This window comes from Pneumocystis murina, assembly GCF_000349005.2.
Source record: "Pneumocystis murina B123 chromosome Unknown supercont1.12, whole genome shotgun sequence".
Classification (NCBI taxonomy): domain Eukaryota; kingdom Fungi; phylum Ascomycota; class Pneumocystomycetes; order Pneumocystales; family Pneumocystaceae; genus Pneumocystis; species Pneumocystis murina.
This window is the reverse complement of record NW_017802370.1, coordinates 356,958-378,844: the sequence shown is the minus strand read 5'-3', so window position 1 is coordinate 378,844 and position 21,887 is coordinate 356,958. Positions and strand designations below refer to the sequence as shown.

General features: G+C 26.3%; 8 protein-coding genes and 1 non-coding gene across 9 annotated transcripts; 3 read left to right on the top strand and 6 right to left on the bottom strand.

The window, feature by feature from the left end:
• Positions 1 to 196: 196 nt before the first annotated feature.
• PNEG_02240 (hypothetical protein) lies at positions 197 to 4,123 on the bottom strand. The gene is made up of 2 exons (XM_007876033.1): positions 3,946 to 4,123; positions 197 to 3,693 (listed from the first exon to the last, which is right to left on the bottom strand). Exons 1-2 carry the CDS (start codon positions 4,037 to 4,039, stop codon positions 581 to 583), a joined length of 3,207 nt encoding a protein of 1,068 aa, XP_007874224.1. The 5' UTR covers positions 4,040 to 4,123; the 3' UTR covers positions 197 to 580.
• A 224-nt stretch (positions 4,124 to 4,347) lies between these two features.
• PNEG_02239 (prefoldin, alpha subunit) lies at positions 4,348 to 4,880 on the bottom strand (the record flags this gene model as incomplete). The annotated part of the gene is made up of 3 exons (XM_007876032.1): positions 4,348 to 4,546; positions 4,592 to 4,693; positions 4,744 to 4,880. The coding sequence occupies 3 exons, from the start codon at positions 4,878 to 4,880 to the stop codon at positions 4,348 to 4,350; spliced, it is 438 nt and encodes a 145-aa protein (XP_007874223.1).
• Positions 4,881 to 5,006: 126 nt separating this feature from the next.
• Positions 5,007 to 6,071, top strand: PNEG_02238 (hypothetical protein; the record flags this gene model as incomplete). Its single annotated transcript, XM_007876031.2, has 3 exons — positions 5,007 to 5,237; positions 5,279 to 5,438; positions 5,482 to 6,071. The coding sequence occupies 3 exons, from the start codon at positions 5,007 to 5,009 to the stop codon at positions 6,069 to 6,071; spliced, it is 981 nt and encodes a 326-aa protein (XP_007874222.1).
• A 1,787-nt stretch (positions 6,072 to 7,858) lies between these two features.
• PNEG_05040 lies at positions 7,859 to 7,929 on the bottom strand. The gene has a single exon. It is a non-coding gene; the product is annotated as a tRNA-His (tRNA).
• Positions 7,930 to 8,422: 493 nt separating this feature from the next.
• PNEG_02236 (hypothetical protein) lies at positions 8,423 to 9,579 on the top strand (the record flags this gene model as incomplete). Its single annotated transcript, XM_007876030.1, has 4 exons — positions 8,423 to 8,501; positions 8,543 to 8,676; positions 8,725 to 9,012; positions 9,058 to 9,579. The coding sequence occupies 4 exons, from the start codon at positions 8,423 to 8,425 to the stop codon at positions 9,577 to 9,579; spliced, it is 1,023 nt and encodes a 340-aa protein (XP_007874221.1).
• A 1,122-nt stretch (positions 9,580 to 10,701) lies between these two features.
• On the bottom strand, positions 10,702 to 11,637 carry PNEG_02235 (hypothetical protein; the record flags this gene model as incomplete). The annotated part of the gene is made up of 1 exon (XM_007876029.1): positions 10,702 to 11,637. The coding sequence occupies one exon, from the start codon at positions 11,635 to 11,637 to the stop codon at positions 10,702 to 10,704; it is 936 nt and encodes a 311-aa protein (XP_007874220.1).
• A 154-nt stretch (positions 11,638 to 11,791) lies between these two features.
• PNEG_02234 (hypothetical protein) lies at positions 11,792 to 14,390 on the bottom strand (the record flags this gene model as incomplete). The annotated part of the gene is made up of 13 exons (XM_007876028.1): positions 11,792 to 12,201; positions 12,246 to 12,360; positions 12,408 to 12,574; positions 12,624 to 12,722; positions 12,784 to 12,877; positions 12,923 to 13,060; positions 13,109 to 13,355; positions 13,408 to 13,575; positions 13,753 to 13,856; positions 13,904 to 14,119; positions 14,166 to 14,238; positions 14,294 to 14,327; positions 14,378 to 14,390. The coding sequence occupies 13 exons, from the start codon at positions 14,388 to 14,390 to the stop codon at positions 11,792 to 11,794; spliced, it is 1,878 nt and encodes a 625-aa protein (XP_007874219.1).
• On the top strand, positions 14,350 to 15,242 carry PNEG_02233 (phosphoribosylglycinamide formyltransferase). The gene has a single exon (XM_007876027.1). It carries the CDS (start codon positions 14,427 to 14,429, stop codon positions 15,090 to 15,092), a length of 666 nt encoding a protein of 221 aa, XP_007874218.1. The 5' UTR covers positions 14,350 to 14,426; the 3' UTR covers positions 15,093 to 15,242.
• On the bottom strand, positions 15,160 to 21,834 carry PNEG_02232 (hypothetical protein; the record flags this gene model as incomplete). The annotated part of the gene is made up of 23 exons (XM_007876026.1): positions 15,160 to 15,173; positions 15,218 to 15,568; positions 15,614 to 15,637; positions 15,683 to 15,803; positions 15,845 to 15,893; positions 15,939 to 16,015; positions 16,059 to 18,115; positions 18,158 to 18,265; positions 18,314 to 18,422; positions 18,463 to 18,630; positions 18,676 to 18,933; positions 18,974 to 19,195; positions 19,238 to 19,525; positions 19,570 to 19,728; positions 19,772 to 19,966; positions 20,008 to 20,232; positions 20,275 to 20,410; positions 20,454 to 20,599; positions 20,646 to 21,151; positions 21,192 to 21,341; positions 21,390 to 21,543; positions 21,586 to 21,778; positions 21,827 to 21,834. The coding sequence occupies 23 exons, from the start codon at positions 21,832 to 21,834 to the stop codon at positions 15,160 to 15,162; spliced, it is 5,718 nt and encodes a 1,905-aa protein (XP_007874217.1).
• Between the last annotated feature and the right edge of the window lie 53 nt (positions 21,835 to 21,887).

Here is a 21,887-nt window from a genome sequence, read left to right as displayed (position 1 = left end):
ATTTTAATAAAAAACTCCCTCCTAATCTATCATCTTCAATAAAATCATCCAAAAACATTCATTTATCATTTTTATTACTAAAAAAAACCCTAAATCTCCATCTAATATCTCATTTCTAATAAAATCCTCTCCAAACTTCCACTTAATCTCTTAAATTTAATAAAAACTTTAATCTACTATCTTCAATAAAATCATCCAAAACATTCATTTATCATTTTTATTAATAAAAAAACCCTAAATCTCTATCTAATATCTCATTTCCAATAAATATCTCTCTAAACTTCCTTCTAATCTCTTAAATTTAATAAAAACCCCCTCCTAATCTATCATCTTCAATAAATTCTTCCAAAATCTCATCTCTAATAAAAACTTCTTTAAACTTTCTTATCATCTTTAACAATTCTCCACTAACTCTCGGGCTTTTTTCTCCATTTTTCCTATAATTAAACGGCAATTCTCAATTTTTATTTCATTATTCTAGATTAAAAATCTACACCTCATTCTTCTACATCTTCTTCTATATTATATATAAACAATGGATATATGCACTTTTTCATTCTAATCTCTTTTTTCATTCTTTTTACAACATTCCCATAACAATTAATGTCGCTGCTGTTGGAACTGTAGCCATTGTTGTTGATGTTGTTGTTATGGTCGTTATAGATATCATCGTTGATGTCGTTGTAAATATCAGTGTATGATGAGATGCAAGTTTTAATGGTTTTATTCCTTCACATAACATGTCTATTTCTTTACAAAATGGCTTAAATGTCGGACATTCCTCTTTAAAACCACAGTCTTCTTGCAAAGCTTTACATTGTCCTTTCAATTCTAAATACGAATCCAATGCTTTCGCTGTTGCATCTAATGCTTTTGTTTCTGCTTCTGAAATCTCTCCATCTACAAACGTTCTTCGAACATGTCTAACCTCCGTTGTATTTGTCCTTATATCTTGTGTAGAACTTGATCTTGTTGCTATATCTGGTACTAACGGTCCTGCTGACGGTGTTGCTGGGGCAAGAGCACTGTTATTCTGTACACTTGATGGTGCACCTTGCCCATCTTCATTAGGTCTTAATAACAATAACCTAGTTTGTTTAATACAATTTTCCGCCTCCTCTTTATCCCTTTCGAATTTATCCTTCTTTTTCTCTAAATCAATTTTCGCTTTCTCTAGATTACTTTTTAAAGTAGGACATTTTTCGATTACTTTTTTAACTAATTCATTGCAAATTTCTTCTCTCTTGAGATAATCACTTAAACCATTTTTATCTTTACATGCACTATCAAATATTTGATTTTTTTCTCCTTCCCATTTAGTGCAATACTTTTCTAATGTTTCTTTACATTTAATTGAACGATCTAAACTACCTTTCAAATTATACATCAACTTTTCCTTAAATTGCAACTCTTCCCAGAATGAATTACATTTCTCTTTTAATAATAAACAGTGTTTAGGTGTATTTCCTAAAGGGTGTTTTAAGAATTCTGGACAACTTTCCATAAGTTGTTGACAATGTGAATCCCATAATAAGCAGTTTTCCTGTAAATGTTTATTTTTATTTTTATCTGTAATCCAAGAACCATTATTTATGAAGCTAGCTCTTAATTGTGAACATTCTTTTTTAGTCCATTTTACCATAAATTCACATGTTTCTTCTAGTAAAACACAGAAAAAATTAAATGAATTCTGTCTTCTAATTAATCTATCGCATTTTTCCTTTAAAGCCTTTTTACAATTGTTTTGATTTTCTAATACATCGTTATTTCTTTTTAAAAAATCTTTTCTCAATTCATTTATAACTCTTAAATATTCACAGTATCTATCCAATGCAGTACATTTCTCATCATTTAAATCCGAATTACTTTTAAGATCATCACACTTTTTCTTTAGTTTCACACATTCCTTTTTTTCTGGAAAATCTTGTGCATCATCCAAAACTCTTCCTAATTCTTTTGATTCAGCAAAAATATTATCTAAAATTTCTAAACATAGTTCTTCCGGTTCAAGACACTTTTGCATGTATCTTATATTCCTATTAACTTTTTTACATTTATCTCTTACTAATTTTTGACATTCAGACTTTTTACCAGTAGAATTTAAATATCTAAGATTTTTTAACCCACTTCCAAAGTATCTGTTCAACATCCTATCTTGTCCCTTTTTATAACATGCTACTCTTACGTTTTTACATGCATTTCCAATTTCATCTTTACATATTTTTTCTAAATAAAAACATTCCGACACAAATCCTATACAATCTTCCCTACTAAACGATCTTGGAAGCTCTTTCCATGAAAAAAGTTTTGAACTTTTATTTTTTTCAAATTCCGTAGACCATCCCTTTAGATAAAGCTTTAATTTAAGATATGTGCATTTCTCTTCCACATCTACTATTTCTTTACATTTCTTATTTTCAATTTTTTTGCACATATTGTTCAAGAAAATACTTTTAAATATATAACATTTTTTTAATATTTCTTTGCAATTTTCTTCTGCTTTACTCTTGTTTTCTTGATTATATAATATTGTTTTTTGTAATATCTCTTTTTGTTCTTGTATATGAAACGAACTTCTAAAAAAAAAAGTATCTTTAAATGATACCTTTTCTTGTTTTCTAAAAATAATTCCTTTAGCTTCCGCTTCTTCATAAAGATCTTCCAGTTCAATTTTATCCGAAAAACTTAATGATTTAACAGGATCATAATCTAATTCTGGTTCATATAGAATCCCTTTTTCTTTACATTGATCCTTAATCTTATCACATTTTGTATTTTTACAATTTGATCCATAAAAATAACACTTTTTAAGATATTCTTCACATTTTTCCATTAATTCATTATCTTCAAATCCCGTCTGTAAAAGTTTGCAAATATCTAGAGAATTCTTTTTAAAGTCTATAAATATCTTAGATGTATTAATACATATAAATATTAATTCATCAACATATTCAATAAAAAATGAACAAGCTATATTGATAATTTCTGTGTCAGAATTAATTTTCCGTCCAAAAGCTCTAAAAATAATTTCTTTTGACACTTCTTGACGCATTTTTTTATAACATCTATCTCTCAACTCGCTGCATTTATCTTTAACATCTTTCTGATCTACATCTTCTAAAAATATACATATATCCTCATATTTTCTACAATTTTTATTATCTATGGATTTTTTTAGTAATTCATCAAGTTTTGCTTTTAGTTCATTTATTTCTTTTTCAACTTTCTGTTTTAGGCCTTTGCATTTTTCTTGTTTTCCATCTTCACAAATTTTCCTAACTTTATCATTCTCATTCCCTAAATCCTGATATATTTCCAACAATCTTTTACAATATTCCTCCAGCTTTTTCTTGCATTTAGCTTCATCCTTATAATCACTTTTCACAATTAAAACCAAAACATGTTCCTCTTTAATTTCATCCTCTATTACTTTTGATGCTTGCCTCTTAACCAATTGTGTCGTCACCTCCCCTTTCTGGGTAATTTCCTCAACCCATTGGTTATCTTGAGGATAATTTTTAGGAAAAAAAAATTCATAATCATCTTTTCTAAAATAATCAACTCCCGGATAATTTTCAAAGTAATCCATATTAGAATCCTTATTGAATCTACTATTCCAAGTACCTTTAGAACCTCTTATCTTTCTCAATCTTAATGGTCTTTCATTTTCAAATAACTCTATTACTTGATGTCCTAGAAAAAATAAGTAAAGGCTCAAAAAAGGAAAATATAATGTTATGTTAGATGAATAAGGTATAAGATCTAAATTAAAAAGCAATATAGTGATAAAAAGATTTCATGTGAACAGTTAAAATTAACTAAAATATCATTTTTGCTTCACTTTGAATGCTTTTCCAGTTAAATCTTGTTTAAATATTCTTTCTAGGAAAAAAAATGAAAATGGGAAAATGAATCACAACTACTTAAATTTTTTAAAAAGCTTACCTTGTTCATTTATGTCCGATATCATTGCATTTTCTAGAGCGGCTACCAAAATGCAGCCTAAATATGCAAAAAATGCAAAAGATGTACTTTTCATTGATTATAGATCATAAAGAAATAAAAAAATCAAAAAAAATAATATCCTGTTGCCAAAATAAATATTAGGTAAAGGAGAAATACGGATATGAATAGTAACTATATCGTTTGTAATAAAAACTATCGGAAAAGCTCGACTCCTAAAATAATTACCAATCCTAACCCTAAACTTTAAAAACGTGAATAAGATATTAAGTTAATAAATTAAAGGATAAGATTTACAATTGCTTTAAATACAGAGTTAAAATATCGAACAGCTTTAAAAAATATTAGAAAAAAATTATTCAAAAGCGTTTATAATATTTTTTCTTAAGATGATATTTTTGATATAGCTTCTAATATTATAATAATATATGCCCTTATTTGATTTATATGAGTAGATTTGGCTTCTGCTTTTTTTCTAATAATATTTTCTTTTTTATCAATAAATTCCAAAGCTTCTTCTTGTGTCATTTCGATATAAATCCCTTTGCAATCCAATGAAACAATTATTTTAGAAGTATTCTCACTGTAATTCCATCAAATTAATTGAAATAAACGAATTAAGATATACATTTTTGTTTGAACATAAAAATTTGATCCTATATCAACCATTACTTTCATTTGACTTAGTTTTTCATTTTGAATTTGTAAAATGTGTGATTTCAACTTAAAACTATTAAAAATAAGTATAAGGCCTGTGAAATTCATACATTTAAATAATACTATTCTGATAAACTCTTATCTAATTCTTCTCTTTCTTTTATAAGTGAATAAAGTTTTGGTTGTAACACATTATTCATAAAAGAAATATACTTTTTAAGATTAATAGAAGAACTATTTAAATTATGATCTATTATCATCCTATTAAATTTTAATTTATAAAAACATATAGTTTAAAATTAATTTTAGTATATTAAAAATTAAAAATTAAATTTTTAATGTTTAATGAATAAAATTGAAATAACAAATAATTTTAAAATATAATAATGGGCCTTCGTTGTAGAGAGTTCTGGAATTCTATTGGAAGTCCCTCACGAATTGTTGCTCCTATGGTTGATCAATCAGAGCTTGCTTGGAGAATTTTGTCACGTAGATATGGTGCAGATTTATGTTATACTCCTATGTTTCATGCAAAAAAATTTTGGTCATCTCCTCAATATCGTAAAAATGTTTGGAGTACCTTGGATAATGGAGAAGATCGACCTTTAATTGTTCAAGTATGCCCTACCAGTAATTGTGTAAATACTTATAGGTCCAGTTTTGTGCAAATGATCCAGAGGACTTTTTAAAAGCATCAAGAATTGTGATAGGAAAATGTGATGCGGTTGATTTGAATCTTGGATGTCCTCAAAAGATTGCAAAACGTGGATATTATGGTGCTTATTTGCAAGAAAATTGGGATTTGATTTCAAAAATAAGTATGAAAGAAATAATTAACATCATAAATAATAAGTAATATAGTTAAACATGTTAATGAGTCTCTTGACATACCTATAACTGCTAAAATTCGTATTTTTTCAGATAAAGAAAAAACATTAGCTTATGCTCAGATGATTATAGAAGCAGGAGTTTCAATTCTAGCAGTTCATGGAAGAACAAGAGAACAAAAAGGAAATTTGACTGGATTATCTGATTGGAATCAAATTTTATATTTAAGAGAAAACTTGCCTTCAGATATTGTTATATTTTCTAATGGAAATATTCTTTGGCCTCATGATGTCGATAAATGTTTGAAAGAAACAAAAGTTGATGGTGTTATGTCTGCAGAAGGAAATCTTTATAATCCATCTATTTTTAATCGCTCCGATACACGTTCAATTATTACAGAGATTGCTAAAGAATATTTGGACATTATTGTAAATTATGGATTGGAAAATGATAAAAGCTGCATAAATGCTGTGAAGCCACATTTATTCAAAATCCTTCGTACGGGATTGTCTAAATATGCGCATTTTCGAAATGAATTAAGGGAAGTAAAATCAAACGAATTGAAAAAATGTTTTAAAATAGTTGAGGAACTTGACATCTTAGTTAAGGTATTTTTTTATTAGTTACTATGATTTTTGTAATTTTGGAAGAAAGCAATTTTAGAAAATAATGATAAAGAAAAGATTTATTGGTGGCATTGTCAACCATATCTTCGATCCTTATCTCAATTTCCAACTAAATAATCAGAAGTTATTAATGATTATATAGTTAACTTAAATTGACATATTTTTTGGAATTTTGTTAACTTTTATTTTAAAAACAAAATAAATCAAGATTGATAAATTTTAAATATAATAATTTTAAAGGCTTTTATTAATGTAAATATAATATATATTTATAAAATCTTTTTTTCTCATAAATAAAGGATATTATATATTATATGTATCTATAAATTGTGTTTAAGAAAAAAAGAGTAAGAATTATTATGATAATTATCTAATGTATATTTTTAAAAAGTTCTGGATATAGAAAACGCATAATTATAAATATTTACAAAGGGCTCTATATATTATATAGTTGAATCTTGTAATTTTTTCAATATTTTTCAATATTAATTTATAATTTAAAGGAATCTTAAATTTAAGTTATTCTTTTAATGTTAAATCCTGATATTTTCATTTTAATTTTGATTTTTTATTTGTATGCTTTTCAAGATTTTTATTATATAATCTAGATATTTTATAATTAGTGAGTTTTTTTACTTTAGTTACAAAATATAATAATAAACTTTATATATTGTAATAACACAATTCGATATTTTAAAAATCATTTGAGATAGATATAGATAATATATAATAATCATGGAGATAAAGGTTATTATATTTAATAATAGTTGTAAAAATTAAAATATGAAAATGATATACTCGATATTTCTTAGTAAATTTGCGTAAAATAGCCAATTCCTTATTTTATTCGTGTACATTACTTGGATATTAATCAGATAGAATTCTTGATCTTAGTTGTTTTAGAACAATTGTAATGAAGGACTAACTTACAAGAATAAAAATTAATATAAAATCAGATGCAAAATTTTTTATAATTTTTTCGAGAATTAGAGATTGTGCTAATTTTAGTATGAAATTTTTTTATAGTTTTAAAAAAATAAGTTAAAAGAATAATTTTATAAAAATTATACTTAAATTCTTGATATATATCAATGTCAAAGAAATTAACAAAATAAATTTGAATTGAAATCATGCGATTATTATAATTTCCAGAAATATATGAAATAGCTTAGCAATATAAGAATTATTGAATTATCATTGAAAAAACTATCTAGTTTTATAAAAATATCAATAATAGGCAGAGATTTATAAGTTTTGTATCAGCTTTTAGAGAAATAGTAGAAAAAAAAACGAATACTAAGATTATGTTTGCAAAAAATAGGTATGTGTAGTTAAATAAAAATAGATATGGATTTTTTATACAGATTTTGTCATTTTTAAAAAAATCTAATGGAATTTACTATTATAATATTTTATAAATATAGTGTTTCTAATATTAATATTAGATCCAATTCTTAGGGCTATCCTATTCATTATATTAAGGATTTATTAATTATAAAATAAATTTATAAGATTATAAACTAATATTTCTGGTAAAAATAATAACCCAGCAAATGAATTAATTTTGAAATACAAAACAAATATATTATTGAACTTAAATATGAAAAACATATAAAGTGAAATATATTACAAATTATATATATGAGCTTAAAGATAAAACTTAATATTATTTCATCTATATAATGTAACAATAAAGATACATTTATATATTATTATTTACACAAATTCAATATATAATATTCTTAGTGTATTTTAACCCTTAAAATTTTAAATTTAATTTTAAATGCCCGTACTAGGAATCGAACCTAGAGCATCACAGCCACAATGTGAAGTGTTACCATTACACCATACGAGCTTAAAATTAGCTCTTAATATTTATTATAAAAATGTAAATATATTTCGAATATTAAATCATATTTATATTTTATAAAATTAAACCTTAATATACAATTTTTTGAATGATATTTTTATAAAGAATTAAAATTATATAAATTCTAGATTTTAAAAATAAAAAATATCTGAAATATTAATTTTTTATAAGATGCAAAATATTTTCTAAGAAACTAAATATTTTAAATTCATTCAACTAAAGATGAATAATCATAAAAAGGCGATAATAATATAGTAACATTATATATTAAAGAAAAAATTAAAAATTATCTTAACTATTAAAATTGTTATAAACGTAAATTAAAATAGTTTAATTTTTTGATATTATAAATCAAAAAATATGATATTAATTTATTTTTAATTATTTACAAAATTCAATTACAGTTTTTAATAAAACGGTCAATTTTTTATAACCTTTTAATTTTTAATTAATTTCAAAATTTTAGAATTTAAATATTATGGATACAGATAATAAAACCAAATTATATATTAAAGATAGAAAAGTTGGGGAAGGGACTTATGCTATTGTTTATTTGGGTCTGTACTTTTTACTAAATTATTTTTAATTAAGAAAATAGGCAGACAACTATGTACAAATAGAAAAGTAGCTATTAAAAAAATAAAAATTGGTCAATTAAAGGAAGGTCTTGATATATCTGCAATCCGTGAAGTTAAATTTCTTCGTGAAATCAAACATGAAAATATTATAGAGGTTTTCATGATATTTTTTTTAAACTAATTGTTTACCATGACTTAATAGCTTATTGACGTATTTTTATCTAAAAGAAATCTAAATTTAATTCTTGAATTTCTTACATCTGATCTTGAATTGATTATTAAAGATAAATCACTTATTTTTTCTTCTTCTGATATAAAATCATGGTTACTTATGACATTACGTGGTTTACATTATCTTCATTCTTATTTTATTCTTCATCGTGATCTTAAACCAAATAATCTTCTTATTGATGCAAATGGTGTTCTTAAAATTGCAGATTTTGGGCTTGCTAGAGATTACGGAAATCCATATGTAAATATGACTAGTCAAGTAGATATTATAATTCATTTTTAATTATCTAATCTCTCAACTTAGGTTGTAACTCGTTGGTATCGTTCTCCTGAACTACTTTTTGGTGCAAAATCATATGGTACGAGTGTTGATATATGGTCTATAGGTTGTATATTTGCAGAACTTATGCTTCGTACACCATATCTTCCTGGAAATACTGATGTTGATCAACTCGATACAATTTTTCGAGCATTAGGAACTCCAACAGATGAAGATTGGCCGGGAATGCGCCAGCTTCCAGATTTTGTAGAATTTAAGCAATATCCAAAGCCCGTTAACCATAGGGTTCTTTTTACAGCTGCGAGTGATGATGAATTACGTTTATTAGAATGGCTACTATTATTTGACCCACTAAAACGTCCATCAGCAAAACAAGCTCTTAAAAGTAAATATTTTTCTAGTTATCCACGACCAACTCCTCCATCTCAATTGCCAAAAAGAAATATTGAGGAGAATGAAGCAAGCTCTATTAATCTTATATGGGATGATAATATATCTGGTACAAAGTTTGATACAAAATCTATTGCACGTAAACTTGTTTTTTAATTATATTATTTATATATATTTATAAATATAATAAAATTAAAAAGTATATTTTATATAAATTGGTATATTTTGGATTATAGAAGTTTTTTAATTTTAATAGAATTATAATTATTTTATATGTATATATTATAGAAATATAATTACGTAAAAAATATTTAAATACAAGTTTATCTTTATTTTTATAAAATTTATGTTTTAAAAAATCAAATTCTCATTTAAATTTAATATTTTTAATTTTTTTTATTTATTTTTAACTACATTGTCTAGATATTATGAAAGAGTATGTTATAAATTCAATAAAACGCTGTTAAAAATCCGGATATATAATCATGGTCTTACAGCAACTGTTTCTATTACTGCTCATCCATATACACTTTTAGGTGGAAATTTTAATAATCACGTTGTAACAGTTGCAAGACATTTTTTTCTGTATTGTCAAATTTAATTAAATAATTACGGAAACATTTTTATCTTTAAATTATCTAATAATTGCATTTAACTTTCAAAATGCATCAAGATTTAAAAGTAAAATAAGTTGGTTAAGCCTTCCTGAACAAGATTTTCGGATTATTATAAAATATGATCTTACATATTTCCAAAAAATTGACAAAATTATTTTAGGAAGTTATTCTTATGGTGTTATAGTTGTTTTTGATATGGATTACTCTATTGAAAATACTTTTTTTTTATTTCTTCTTTTTTACCATTTCTTACATGTTTTCTTTTATTATCTTTTTAATTTACATCAATTAATTTACATAAGAAAGGTTTAGTTATTTATGGCAGAAAATATTTACTTGTTTCTTTACTCTTCTGGAGAAATTATTATAAATTTTGGGATAGTTTAAATAATTCAAGTAGCTTAACTACAATCATAGTTAACAATGTAGAACATTTTTGGGCTGAAAAGGATGTTATCAAAACTCTTGTTTTTAATATTAATAGTTGGATAAACCATATATTAAGTAGTTTTATTCCCAATTAATCATTACAGATCCAGTAAATGTTATATATTTCATTAATATTAATTAATAAAAACAGTAATTTATTAACACCTAACTAGTGTATAGACTCTCATATTTTCAATAAAATATAAAAAATAATGATAATAATTTCATACAATTATTTTTTTTGTTCTTTTTCTCCTCGTTCTTCCATTACTTTCATAAGTTCTTCGCTCATTGAAATAATTTCCATTTTTTCCTTCTGTTCATTCTCTAGCATTCTATTGGTTTCTTCTAGTTTTTCTTGAAGGGTATTAATTTTAGCTTCATATTTTTTTTCATAACTGATTTTAAGTGCTTGAACTTTTTGATGGTGTTTCTGGGAATATTGACGATGTAAGTCATTTGCTAAATTAGTCAATTGCTCTTGATGTTTAGTTTCTAATTCTGTTAAAAGTGCCTGATCGATAATCGGTGATGTAGTTTTTGAATCTGCGGATAAGGACGCCAAATTTTTAAATTCAAGTCTTTCCTTTTCCCATGAAATAATAAGATCATTTTTCTCACGTTCCATTATAGAAACAATGTTTTCGATTTTTGCAACATGCATACGAAGTTCATTAATCTCTGCTTCACGGCCTCGCAATTGAGATTCCAAATTTACTATTTCTGTACGCAACTTTGATCTTTCTTTTTCAAGGTCATGTAATGTATATTTCGGAATACTCCTTGGTGTTACAAAAACAGGTTCTGGACTCATGTCTAATAAAAGTTTTTGCGTTTCTGTTGGAGTAGATGGTGGAAGAGGCGGTAACTTCATACTAGATGTAACAAAAGGTACTGTTGGTGAATTAAAAGATAATAAAAGATTATGACTTGGTTTTTGTGAATTCGGTGTAGATAATGTCCTATTTGGTGTATCTATTTCTCCTTTAGAAAATGATTGATTTTTATGTTTATCTGACAAATTTTTTATACCATTTTCAATACATAATTCATTATGTTTTGCTTGACAGTGAGTCTTTTCTTCAAAGGATGAATTCCTTTTAGAAAAACTATCTATTTTAGGTGGCGAAGTATTTGATTTTTTTATGAATATATGATTTCCTGACATTTTTTGAAAAATAACCGAAACTTGGAAATGTAAATTATATGAATTTAAATCATAAAAAATGAATAAAATTCGTGCAATTTTACAAAGAAATCTCAAATATTTATCTATTTAAAAAAAATAAATGTAAATATGTTATATTTTAAATTTATAAAAATTATGAATATGTTTCTTGTTGAGCATTATGTCCTATTGTGATGGGTGGTATCTCTCCTTGTTCGATATAATATTTATCATAAGGGCTCTTTCCAGCACGAATATCTGCTTCATTAATTTCTACGCCAGGATGTCCATTTGTTAGACGAAGTTTGCGCTCATATGTTTTAGCATCTCCATCTTCCGATAATTTTTGTTTATTTTCAATTTGAACACTAAATGGCCCATTTACTTCTCTATCCAACCTATTGTATTCTAAAATAGCGCCTGGAATAGGTGCTCGCTCTAGAAGATAAACCATATAAATATGGGTTAAATCCTTAATTACAAGTGGCGGAAGACGTGCTGTTTTTCGAATTAAAGTAATAACTTCAGAAATTCGATTATGTGCCTTTTTTGCAGTATCAGGAGCTTTAATTATCAATAACATATAAAATAAATATACCACTACTTACAAACAGGTTGTTCCATTTCAAACATTAAATAATTAATCCAAAAATAGCGACTGTCAAGATATAATGAAGCATTTTTTTGAAACATTTCACGAGCTTCATCAGGAGAGCCTTTGATCTTATATAATAGTTAATAGATGATTAAAATGAGAATATATTCTATACCTTCCATATTAATCTGATCCATTCAGTAGTCAACGCTGCCTTCGCATAAATATCACATGTATTACTATCAATAAATCGTTTCAATATAGCAATAGAATTGTCAATGCTCGAAGAAAGACGTCGTTCCATATTGACCCATGAAATGATCGTTTCTAAATGGCCCGGAACTTTTTTATATTAATATATAGTAAGATATAGATATTATGAAAATATTACGTTTGACGAGAATCGACTCAAACATAGCTCTAGAAATATCTTCATGACCAAGAGCTTCTTCAAAATATGCATACTGATGACGAATAGCAGGCCGACTAACTCATTAAAATTTATTTAGAATAAAAAGAAAATACTTTCCAGATAGGAACAAATGTAGAACATGCACGTTGATATATTAATCGAACATCTTCCTCTTTATTTTCCTGCGCAGACATCCATCGAACATAACGAAACCAAAATTCGTCGTATAATGCCTTTTAAATTAATAATAATTATCAATAATTCAGGAAATAAAATACGCATGCGACTAAACAACGCTCATAAAGAAACTGTATTCTTTTAAAATCTCCTTCTGTTTCTTCAAAATCTAAATATTTTCTCCAATTAACTAATTGTGCTTCATCTAGCTCAGTAATATGAAAATATGGACGGCGTATCTAATTTAAATTTAATAAAACTGAAAAAATATAATATTTCAAGTATACTTCTGCTTCGTAAACCCATCTCCTTGTAGTTTCTATTTGTGTGCGATTAAATATTTCTAAGTGTAAATTATGTATCCTTATTCTAGTTTCCCTCTCAATTTCAAGTTCACCACGTTCCATCTTTATTTGTTGTTGTCCTGCTTGAATAGAAGATGCCGGCTCAGCAAGAACGTCTTGTCTAAAAGAATTTAATACATCAGGAGGAAGTAATTCCGATATGGGCCTGGTTGCTCCAACTTGTGTATATCTGTAATATAATTCTTAGCTATATATGTATATATATATATATATATATAAACCTCTCAAAATAACGAGCATACTGATGCATTGGAATATGAATAACACGATCTAAAATCATAAAAATACGATCTGGTGCCTCCATACGTTCTTCGAATTCGATATATTTATCCCAGAAAGGATGTGATAAAAAATCTAGGCCAACATGGGTAGCTCCACGTTCAAACAATCTAAAAAATTATATCAGTCAACATAACAAAATATAATTAAAAGACAAAGAAATAAAGAAATACTTTACATTTTCTAATTCTATAATTATTCAATAGAATTAGATATAATATTCAATTTCTTCAAATATAAATAAAAAAACACTATAACCATAATAATAAACAAATAAAAATACTCACTCTCTTGTTTCATCTACATCATGACTTGTCTCCATTTTGAACCCACAATAATTTGTCCAAAGATCAACAGAATTAGATATACCTGCAACTCCTCTTTCATAGACCTATTACAATTATAAAGAAATTCGATTCACAAAAATCAATAAAAAACCATTTCAGCTGCTTCTGTTCCTGCTATAGAAAATTCTAATTCTGCATATTTTCTCCAATATCCAAACAATAATGGAAATTTCGCAAGAAACCTATCATATGCATCTCTCATTGCCCCAATTGCCTGTGGTGAAGAATTTCTATTTAACCCACCATCCATGGTCTCAACTACCCTTATTAAAGCCTCCCATGATTCAAAAGTATCTGAATTTTGCTTCTATAGATATTTCTTAAAAACGTATTCATTTTCTTATTTAACCTACCACCAGACGCGAATATTTTTCATATTCAGTTTCTTCTTCTAACAAAAACCCTGAATACTCATTATAATTCATTCTTTTCTAAAGAAAAAAATAAGAAATATTAAAGAGTCTTAACAAATATTTCTTACTTTTTTTGCTTCAAAATTCTATCAAATAATCGATCTTTAAAATTTTAAAAAAAAGTTTAAACATTAATTATAAAAGAAATAAACCAGGAAAATGCATTTATAATGACTTATATTGTATATGTTTTGAATTTTTATGGATATTTTATTAGATTCTCAAAAAAATACAAAAAACCGACTGGTGGTTTTAATTAGTGGCTCGGGTACAAATCTTCAGGCAATTATTGATGCATGTGCATGTCAACAAATTAATGGTTATATATCTAGAGTTATCTCGAACACTCGATCTGCATATGGTATTGTTCGTGCAGAAAAAGTAGGAATTCCAATTACTATACATCCTCTTCTTCCATATAAAAAAAAAGAAGAAGCTAATCTAGCAGGAATTGAAATAGCTCGATATAAATATGATAAAGATCTCTCAGATATTATTATTAAGGAAGATCCAGCATTGGTTATTTGTGCAGGATGGATGCATATTTTGTCAAATGCATGTCTTGATCCATTAGAAAAATGTGGAATTAAACTTATTAATCTTCATCCTGCACTTCCAGCAACGTTTGATGGTATGTATGCTATAGAGAGAGCATATAAAGCTTTTTGTGAGGGAAAAATTATGAAAACTGGAGTTATGGTTCATCAGGTTATCGAAAAAATTGATCGAGGAGAACCTATTATTGTTAAAGAAGTTCCAATGTTAAGTAATGAAACTTTTTGTCAGTTCGAGGAACGCATGCATAAAATTGAACATGAAGTTATCATAGAGGCAATTTTAATTATTTTAAACTCTACAAATAAGTAATTTATATCAATAATATTTTTAAGGATATATATGGTTTTCAATCTTTAAATGAATATGTACAAATGAGTTAATAAGGAATGCCTATATTGAATTAGCCTATTTTAGTAATAGTTAAATAGAACTACCATTAGTAATTGATTGAAATTGGTCATATATAACTGTTCGTTTATTTTCATAACTATTATTAATAAGTTTTATCATTGTTCGTGCTGCTTCATGATCTTCTTGATCTAAATGAAAACGACTTCTAAGATTATTAATAGTTGTAGTTCCTTTAAAGCAGGGAAGTCCAGAATCTAGCATGAGAATTACACATTCAATTATATTTTCAGCATATGGTCTGCATGCAAAAAAAGCTTTAATACATAATTCTTGAAACCAAATAAATGGTTGAATTTTCTGATTCCCTCCCATCACTGCAATCATTTCTCTAGTTAACTTAAACGGTGAAGATTCAAAAGCAATTCCTCCAGGTGCTATTTATATTAAATTAAAATCTGTATTTATATGAATTAAAATACCTATATCGAGAAGAAACCCGAAATCTATATATATCAATATGTGTGTTTAGTTAGAAAACAAAAAATTACCAATATGTACTATATGTCCTTCTCTATCAATCATAATATTGCCGTTATGCCGATCTTTTATTTGTAAAAGATATGTTATAACTGAATATGCAGCCATGCTTTGAACAAAATTGTTTCTGGCCTAAATTCATTACTAAACAATTTATTTTATAATGATTTTACTTTTTGAAACTCAATAGAATTTTCATTCCCAAATTTTGTTATAAAATATCTTGATATAATAATTAATATTATAATATTTTTAAATATATCTTACTCATATAATCCATTAACAGCTTCTCGGCCAAGCATATCTCGAGAAATACTATCTGGCAATACATCTATAATTCCACACTACAAATTATTATATTTGCTAAAAGAAACTATAAATATATACCCCAGGTGAAGTGGCAGTGACTCTATACGGAAAAACATATAAACTCAAACCAATATCATTGAATATATTTCTAAACATAGAAATTAATTGCAATGCAAGAACATCTTGACGGCAATCATCTCCGACTTTAAATATTGATGATTTCCAAGATTCTTGATTAAATTCTGTATTCAAATCATTATTTAAGTTTTCCTCCGATATTTTTCTTTCCATGTTTGTATAAGCTTCTTTTTTTTTTTTAACTCTAAAAGTTGCAATAAAAGGTGCTTTAGCATGACTTTGCAAAGGTTTCCCTGATTTTCTATCGATACCTATAACAATATCATCTGGATTGCTTGGAAGATAGACACCTGAATCTATTTCAATTTTAGAAATCTCTAAATCTATTTTCTCTTTTTTTTCAAGTTTAGATTTTTTAATATACGGTTTTAATTTCCCTGAAATAGATGTAATCTTGTTAAAAAAATTGAATTCTCGTTCATAGAACTCTTTTTTTTCCCCAGTAAAACATGATGTTATACGTTCTACAACCCTATCTAACACGGGTTTTATAGAATCTGGCTCTAACGCATTTTCATCTTTATAAGAATTAGCTTTTATGTTCCATATTATTTGATGAGCAAATAGTTCAGATAAAATACTAGTTTCCACAATAAACTGCTCAATATAGCCCAATGTATCATATCGTAGTGCTTGAACAAGTTCAGGTACATAGAAAAATATAACATCCAATGAATAATGTTCCAAAATTTTTACTGCATATTGCAAAATAAATCCATCGTTATTATATATTGGAAGAAAATACGTAATAGCTGTAAGAGGAACAACCGGTGACCAAAATTGAAGATATTTTAATTGAAAAGCAGTAACATCTGAAAAATTATCAAAAAGAATACTTAATGCGCATGGACAATCAATAACATTAAATGGATTTTCTAAGATTAGATCTCTTAATTTTTTATGTAAGTCTTTTGATTTAAATCTATGGACTAAATTGATAGCAAGAATAGGATCATGATTCCATGCTGTATTAACAAACGTTTTCCATTGTTCATCCGAAATGTTTTCCCAAAGCGTAGTTATATTATATGTGCTTAATCCTATCTCTCTAACATTAAGCCAGGTTGATATACGATATTTCTCATGACTAACTAAAAGATATAGAAGCTTTTGTTGTTTCTCGTGAATAGAATTATCAAAAAGTTCATCATAAAAAGTAGACGTCATAATGATATTATCACCCTCTATAGCACTTTGAATAACTGTAAGAAGATTCAATTCTGTTTCTAATTGAATTTTATTCCCCCCAAATGCCCATTTTGGTGTTCGTGAAAACCATGCAAAAATTGCTGAATACAATACTTTCCTTGTTTTTATAAAAATTATGGGATCAATATCCTTAAATTTCAATATCTTAAAGCCAAGATTAAATAAATGAAGATGTAGTTCTCTTGATAAAATATGTTTACTTGATTTTTTATTTAATATAGCGATACCTATAAAACGAAAAAAAGATGAAATAACATTAAATACGTTATAATCCTTATGAAAAGCTTGTAAGTGACTTGAAAGAAAATTTGTAAGTAAAAGATGAGGAGTAAACAATTTTGATGCTCTTTGAATTTCTTTATCATATATCGTTCTATCAGTTGGAAGATATTCCATAGGTTTAGCAAAAGCATTTAATGGATCAATTGAATTGGAAAATAATCCTTGTCGTCTTCTAATAGACCATTGGAAATTTCTGGATATCTCTGTAAGAAGCTGAATATGAAGTGAAGGTCGTTCAGTCATTATCCATGTCCATAAAGATATTCCAAGTTTTATAGAAGGAACGTTTAAAATCATAAATGGAATCCTTACAATATAACGTGCCAAAATTTTTTCATATTCAGTGCCAGTAATTATACAGGTAGCAACCTTTTGCAAAGAATCTTTTAATTCCTTTATTTCAAGTCTTTTTTTTTGTTTCAAGTCATTTTCTATTTGGGATATATTCTGTAATACACTAGTAATGAAACCATTATCACTAAAATCATTTTGAATAGTATATGAATCTAATTAGATTAAGAATTTAAAGTAAAAAAAAAAAAAATTACTATTGCCGTTTCGCATTGGATGCAATATTGAAGCAGGAAACTTATTTAACTGTCTAATAGTATATTCTGAGATGAATTCAGATGAAACATTTGTTAGAAGATCTCCAACTAAGTATATTTAAACAAATTCAACTCAATGAACTTCAAATAACTTACACATTTTTTTATCAATATATGATAACGACCCTCCAATATCTAGTGCTACAGTTTTTCCTAAAGAAATATTACAAGTCGAACTTGAATCATCAAAATCAGAGAGATATGTCTAGATATATTAATATATATAATATAAAATACATTTATACATGTAAAAGTGATTTAAGATCTAAAGGACTAATTTGTAATGCAAGAGAGAGCCATCTTTTTGCATATGTTAATAGATCACGAAGAATTATTTTCCTTTCAATATAAGAGTCTGAAAATTCTAAAGATAAATGTCCACGAGATGATGAAAAAATATATTGAGGAGTGTACTAAATAATAATCATAAAATACTTAATAATAAAATTATATTATACCTCGGATAAATATTCATTTGCACAACTATACCATAACAATGATAATGATTCAAGCAACGTATAAAGAACTGATTGAGAACATAATACTGATGGCATTGAAGAAATAACCTTATCACAACATTTTAAAGCTAACTCACGCGGTTGCTTCATTCTATGGGAACAGCTAAGAAGTAATCTTTTCATTTCTTTTGAAAGTAGTAATGAAGTTTCTGGTTCTTTTGAACTAAAAACAAATGATGAAATAAAAACATTAGTTGCCTAAAGTAATGAAATAATGAATATAAAAGACAAAACATACCGAATGTGCTATTACTGATATGCATGTTGCGATATCACTTTCTTTAATATTAGTGTTTTTTAAATAAGCAAATGTATATGAACAAATCCCTGCACTACTTCTTAAAGTCTCTAAAAGAAATACTGATGACAAATATACTGTTTTTGAATAAGAAGCTGATCTAATTTCATACGCGCAAGAAGGGAGTGCTTTTGAAAGTGTTTCTCTTAGAAAATTGAGATCCTATTGTTTTATTAAAAAAAGGTAATCATATTTTTATTTTACTTTCTGAGAACCACCCCTTCTCAGAACGGTATTTAATTCTAGATCGCTTTCAAAATGAGTAGTAACATTATCTAATACCAACGGAGGAGAATATGTTGCAATTATTTTCAATGACTCAATATTTTGATTAACAAGAGAAGATCCTTTAGTAAATCCACATAAAACGAAAGTAAACCACATATTACAAAAAAGAAGGATTGTTTCAGAATCAAAAGAATGCTCTATATCAAATTTCTGTAGTAATATTGCTAAAGGATGCAAAATATTAAGAATGTTGTCTTGAATATTCTTTACATCATTAGTGATGATAAAATATTATTGTGATATTATGCCTTTAAGTCTCTGTTTTTGCTTTTTTTTTCAGACTCATTTTGTTTTTCAGGAACTTTATCAAATCTTATTATAATATTCAATAAGTTATTAAGATAAAATGTTAATAATCCAGATTTTTGTTCCATATTTGATGATATTTTTGCAAGGGATGATTGGAACTTTTACAAAATAAATAAAAAAAAAACCATAATTAAAATTTACCACATCTGAAACCGTATCTAGTCCATAACCGTACAATCCTTCCGCAACTCGTGAATAAAATTTAATTATACTCATAACGTTTTTTTCCGATTTTGCCTTTGTCACATTGGCAAGTTTTTCTAAAATAATTTTGTCGACTTCAATATCTATCTTGCCATATTTTTGTATAAGAATTGATATAGATAATGCTGCTATCTTCAAAATTTAGAAACTTTAAAAAACATATTTAATTTAACCTTCTCATCAGGTATCATAATTGCTATTTGGGTTATAGCATCAACAATTTTATAATGGATAATGCGTCTTTGAGAATCTGTCTTGAATATTAAAGATATACTACTTCTTACTGTCCGTTGATCTAAAGGAATAAGCAGATCTGCCGACGGTGTTTTAGGAATATTTGAAGAAATAGAATTTGCTAAAGAGTATATAGTAGTAATAATTGCATCCTGTGAAGAATGCTAATTAAATGAGACATAATTATAAATAATATATATATATACCTTAAGAACATATGTAAGTCTTTTAGATACCAATGCAGTAAGCTCGTCATTATGTTGAAGATTAGTGATAGAATCTGAAAAATGAAGAATATGCATTCGAAAATATTGAATAATAACACTGGCATTATCCGGAAAGCTCATTACATTTTAGAAATAAAAATAAGTATAAAAAATATTACCAAAGAGCAATTGCTGCAAAAACATCTTGGATCGCAATAGTATAAATAGTACTAAAACCTTCATGTGAAAACTCTAAAAGTTTTTCAAACCATTTAGACATTAATGAAAAATCCTTAATAATCATACAGCAAAGGCATGTTGTCCTCTAGATCTATTCAGCAATAACTACTAAATTGGAAGAACAAACATACCAATGAATACGAAAACACTTTCTGAAAAGTATTGGATTCAACAATATTAGATCGAGAAAATGCACTAAGATATTTAATGGTATCTTTTAAACATTGAACTATAGAAGTAATCGTTGAAAATTCAAGATGAACATGATCAAAATTTAAAGTATTATCTGTGAGAATTTCTTCCCAATCAAATATATCATTTCCTACTATTTGTTTAAAAATATATTTCTGAATTATAAAAATCAAGTTTTTTGTTAGTATTAGACACTTTCCTAACACTAAATCATTAGAATGCTTTTTAGTTAAAAATGTTATATTATTCTGATTTATATTTTCGTTTTCAAATTTTATTATTAAATTTAATATTTTTGATAGAAAATCCTCAGAAAGCAAATATTTTAAAGGTTCGAGTATAACTGTGATTTTAAAATCTGATTGAAAAAATTTTGAAGTTTTAAGTCCTTTTAGAAAACCACATAATGATGTAAATGGAACATGTATTTCTGATATTATAGAAGCTATAATTGTGAGTTATAACTTATATGGAAAAGATATTACAATCCAGAGAATTTTTCAATTCCACTAAAACCTCTTCAATATATTCAGTAAATATGTTTAAAATTTCAGTTTTGCATCCAGGAAACATATCCATAAAACGAAGAAGAGAAAGTGTACTTTTATTTGCCAGATCTTTCAGATAAAATACTTCTAAAAATATATTTTAGAGTATGATTTTTTTGAAAAATCAAATTTAACTATCAACATCCAAAAAGGATGATAAAGTAAATGAACCATAAGAAGATTTTAAAATGGCTGCAATTTCATATATAAACTCCTTTGTACAATTCAAATGTTTTGAGTCGATTATAGCTTCACATATTGTAATAGTTGCGTGGAATTCTCGAGGTGTCTAAATTCATGAATTCATATTTATAATCCTATATAAAATTACCATTTGTATAATATCTTTTTTTTGTGATTTGTATCCAATAGCATTCAAAATACCGCCTTTTTGTGACTTTAATTTATTCTTTACTAATATTTCCCATGTTTGCTTAGATTTGGCCAATATTTCATTGCCATCCTTATCAAAACTAAGAATTAATAATCTTCTTAGAGCTGTCCTCCTAATATCAGTAAAAATACTATATTTATGTTATTTTTTTATTTAAGAACAAAATAATTGAATTAACCAATCCATTTTTTCATTAAATTTTTAAAGATCTGAAATCGAAACTTAAAAAGATAAAAATA